This window comes from Octopus bimaculoides, chromosome 5 (assembly GCF_001194135.2).
Source record: "Octopus bimaculoides isolate UCB-OBI-ISO-001 chromosome 5, ASM119413v2, whole genome shotgun sequence".
NCBI lineage: Eukaryota > Metazoa > Mollusca > Cephalopoda > Octopoda > Octopodidae > Octopus > Octopus bimaculoides.
In genome coordinates, this window is record NC_068985.1 from 124,683,725 (window position 1) to 124,688,535 (window position 4,811).

Sequence of the window (4,811 nt, forward strand, 5' to 3'; positions counted from 1 at the left end):
CGTCCAACCCATGCTAGCATGGAAAGCGGACGTTAAACGATGATGATGATGATGATGATGATATATATATATATATAGGAAGTATTTTATTTATCTTTCTAAGTCTAATTTCTCTAAAAGAGTTAACCATGGCTCGCCAACAACAATAGAAAACTTAACTGAGATATATATTTGTAGTTGTCCTCTCATATTCATAGCAATGTCTTTCCTATATTTCAGCTCCAGTCAAGTGAAAGTCTATTGATGTATGCAGTTCAGGTAACTGATTTGACTCAGCGGAAGAAAATATTGGCTGATGTTATTGTGTATCTGCAAAAAGTTATTTTTGAAAACAACATTGCAGAGATTTCAAAGAGTAAGGAGCAATTGTTCATCTTTATAAAAGGAATTTATGTGATGGCTCTTGTCCTTGGCTGCTCCAATACATCTGCAGATCAGTGAGTAAAATGTATATGTTATTATTTCATTTATTAGGTGACAGGGAATTAATAGAGCCAGTAGATGGAACACATGGAAGAGGGAGACCTAGGAAGAAATGGGATGAAGTACTGAAGGATGACCTCAAGACACTGAGTCTTTCAGATGAGATGACAAAGGACTGAAATACTTGGCACCTTGCTGTAATCAAAAATATCTGTCCTCCACAGCAGTAATGTTAAGGCCACTCCTCCTGGTGAAGAGAATTAGCCTGCAATAGTCCTGTGCCAATGTCACACAAAAAGCACTCATGCTTGGACAGTTTGACCAGAGCTGGCAAGCCAGAAAGCTGCACCAAGTTCCAGTCTAATTTGGCCTGGTTTCTACATCTGTGTGCACTGGGTGCTTTTAGCATGGCACCAACATGGGCACTTTCATGTGGCACTGGCACAAGTGCATTTTATATGGCACTGGCTCAGGACTCTTGCAGGCCAATCCTCTTCAACAAGGAATGCAGTCTTAACACTTCTGCTGTAGGGAATGAATCTTCTTGAGTACAGCAAGGCACCAGGCATCTCATATTATAATCCTACTTGTGTGTTTGTTAGTAATTTTATTACTTACAAATTGAAAGACCACACATAAATCTGGGCAAGGTTGTTTTGTGAAAGACCAGCAGTCGCCCATGCTTACCAGTACTTTATTTTATCAACCCCAGAGGGATGAATGACATAGTTGACTTTAGCAGGAATTGAACTCAGAACATAAAAACTTGGAAAAAATACTACAAGGCATTTTTTTTTATTGTTTAACAACAACAACATTAACGATAATGATTTCAAATTTTGGCACAAGACCAGAAATTTTGGTGTAGGGGTTAAATCAATTACACCGACCCCTGTGTTCAACTAATACTTATTTTATTGACCCCGAAATGATGAAAGGTAAAGTTGACCTTGGTAGAATTTGGATACAGAATATAAGAAAGATGAAATGTTGCTAAGCATTTTGCCTGACATGTTAATGATTCCGCCAGCTTGGTGGAATTGAACTCAGAACATAGTGCACTAATGATTCAGCCAGCTTGCTGCCTTAATAATAATAATAATAATGATAATAATGATAATGATAATGATAATGATAATGATAATGATAATGATGATGATAATGATAATAACCCCTTCTACTATAGGCACAACGCCTGAAGTTTGTAGTTGATTGCATCGACCCCAGTGCTCAACTGGTACTTAATTCATTGACCCCAAAAGGATAAAAGGCAAAGTCGACCTCAGTGGAATTTGAATTCAGAGTGTAGCAGCAGACGAATACTGCTCAGCATTTTGCCTGGCATGCTAACGATTCTGCCAGCTCTCCACCTCAATAATAATCCTTTCTACTATAGGCACAAGGCCTGGAATTTGAGGGGAAGGGTGATGGTTGATCATATCGACCCCCAACTACTTGACTGATATGTAATTTATCAACCCCAAAAGGATGAAAGGCAAAGTCAACCTTGGCAGTACTCAGAACACAGTGATGGGTGTGATGCTGCAAAGCATTTTGTCCAGTGTGCTAACGGTTCTGCCAGCTCGCTGCCTTAATAATGATAATGAAAATAATAATAATAATAATAATAATAATAATAATGATAATAATCCTTTCTACTGGAGGTACAAGGCTCCAAGTTTGTGGGGAGGGAACTATCGATTACATCGACCCCAGTGTTCAACTGGCACTTTTACCCTGAAAGGAGGAAAGGCAAAGTTGACCTCAGCGGAATTTGAACTCAGAGCGACGGGTGAAATACCACTAAGCATTTTGTCCAGCGTGCTAACAATTATGCCAGCTCACCGCCTTAATAATAATAATAATAATAATAATAATAATAATAATAATAATAATAATAATAATAATAATAATAATAATTATGGTTTCTGATTTAGGCACAAGGTTCATAAACAACAGGGTTTAGTTGATGTAATCACCCCAGATTGGCATTTCCTTTTATCATCCACGATTGGGTTTGAAACTAAATAATAATTAAACATTCCCAGGTTTGCGATCGATCAAGTTGACAATCAATTACAGGTTAAACAATAAAGATGGATTAAGTATCAATCTCAGACAAACCTACAGCAAATTTTAATGGCAAATAAAACAAAAGAAAAGGAAAATGACAAGGGAAATAACTAAAAATTTTAATTATAGCGTTCTCTCCCTTGCACTTTAGCCGTAAATAAATATGTGATAACTAGAATAAGAACAGGATGGAGGAAATTCAGAGAGCTGTTATCTCTGTTGGTCACGAAAGATTTCTCTCTCCGAGTGAAAGGAAGATTGAATGATGCATGTATACAAACTGCAATTGCGATGTAGTCCCCGAATGCAGAGGACAAACGAAGGTTAGAAAGGAATGGGGCTGGTATGCTCTGCTGTATGTGTAAAGTACGTCTACATATTCAACAAAGAGTTAGTATTTTGAGAGAGAAGTTAGGTATAAGAGAAATTAGTTGCATTGTGTAAGGAGAAGACGGTGTTGGTTTGGTCATGTGATGTGGATGATGCTGACAGCTCCATAACGAAGTGCCAATCTCTCAAAGAAGATGTAACATGTGGACGTGGGAGACACAGGAAGACATGGAATGATACAGAAGAAGACCTCAGGACATTGAACCTTTCAGGCGAGATGAGAAAGGGCAGAGATACCTGGTGCCTTGCTGTACTCAAGAAGATCTGTACTCTGCGGCAGAAGTGTTATGGCTGGTCCCTCTGGTGTAAAGCACTTGTGGTGGTGCCACGTAAAAGTGTCTGTGTGGTGCCATGTAAAAGCGCCCATGCAGTGCCATGTAAAAGTGGCCATGTAATTCCACATAAAAGCACCCAGCAGACTTTGTAAAGTAGATGGTATTGGGAAGGGCATCCAGCTGTGGAAGCCAAGCCAAATCAGACTGGAGGCTGGTGCAGCTCCCCAGCTTCTAAGCTCTGGTCAAACCACCCAACCTATGGACAACTGATGTTAAATGATGATGATGATGAGATATATATATATATATATATATATATATATATATATATATATATATATATATATAGTAGCTCCAATATAAGTCTTGGTAGTGTTTTGGAGTTTATTAAGGACCGTACACTTGTAGATCACATTAAACCTCCTGCCATCATCATACATACATATATGTTTATATATATATACACACATGTACATATACATATATATGTATATGTGTGTGTGTATATACACACACACACACACCCAGAACCACGCTAATAGTTTAGGAGTGAATTTAGGATTTCTCCGTTTTCTGTGAATCACTTTTGATAAAGCTTTTCCCAACTGGTTTGCACACTATGGCAACATCATTATTATGTTTTCGCTATTCTGTGTAATGTCCTTTCTTTTTTATTTCAGATTTTTCAGTTTTTCGGTGAACCATTCTAATAGCTTTTGAATGAAAATAACCCATCTAGACATTTTTTTCAGAAAATGGGAAACTGGTGTTGATGTCTTTATGCCCTGTAACATAGCAGATCAGCAAAGAGAGACCGATAGAATAAGTACCAGGCATTAGAAAAAAAGAAGTGCTGGGGGTAATTTGTTCTGCTGAAACCCTTTAATGTGGTGCCCCAGCATGGCCACAGTGAAATGACTGAAACAAGTAAAAAAAAATAAAAGAATACTTGCATTTTTGAAAAATAATGACACATATTTACCTTTTATTTATTCCAGATATTTTGGTGATTATTTGGAGAAGGCTTGCCTCTACTTATACAGGAAATATTCTCTATTAGGAATCGATGGATTGGAAAGTAAAAGAGGTGGAGACATTTTCAAAGAGATGCTACCAGCAATTAAGATTCTCTTTATTACTCTTAAAGAACCAACCATAGAAAGACAAGCATATTTCATTACTAGTTTTGATTCTATGAAAACTTCTAAAATAGAAGAAATGGAGGACAATATACATAATGGTTGTAGTTTGAATAAAGAATATGAGAAAACCAGGAAGGAACGAGAAGAGAATTACAAACAGTCTTCGTATGAAAGCAAGCTTATTGCCACTTTACAAAATGAGGATAGAAATTCAAAAGAAGCTAAACAAAGAGTTTCTCCTGTTGATATTTCAGAGGACTCTGGGATAGTTTTAAGTGAAGAGAGGGTAAACAAGTGTATGGTAGACACTAATGTAGTAACTGAGGTGAGACAGGACAGCTGTAGGATAGACTGTGATACAGTAACTAAAGAAAGATGTCCTGAATGTATGGCAGACCCTAATGCAGTAACTAAAGAAAGAGATCCTGAATGTATGGCAGACCCTAATGCAGTAACTAAAGAAAGAGGTCCTGAATGTATGGCAGACCCTAATGCAGTAACTAAAGAT

At 37.4% G+C, this 4,811-nt stretch overlaps 1 protein-coding gene across 1 annotated transcript in view; it reads left to right on the plus strand.

The window, feature by feature from the left end:
* LOC106872983 (uncharacterized) overlaps positions 1–4,811 on the plus strand; it is a 30,826-nt gene that overhangs the window by 24,063 nt on the left and 1,952 nt on the right. Inside the window, exons 7-8 of the mRNA XM_052967993.1 lie at positions 220–437; positions 4,160–4,770. Coding sequence (XP_052823953.1) covers positions 220–437; positions 4,160–4,770 — 829 coding nt within the window. The remainder of the gene's footprint in view (positions 1–219; positions 438–4,159; positions 4,771–4,811) is intronic.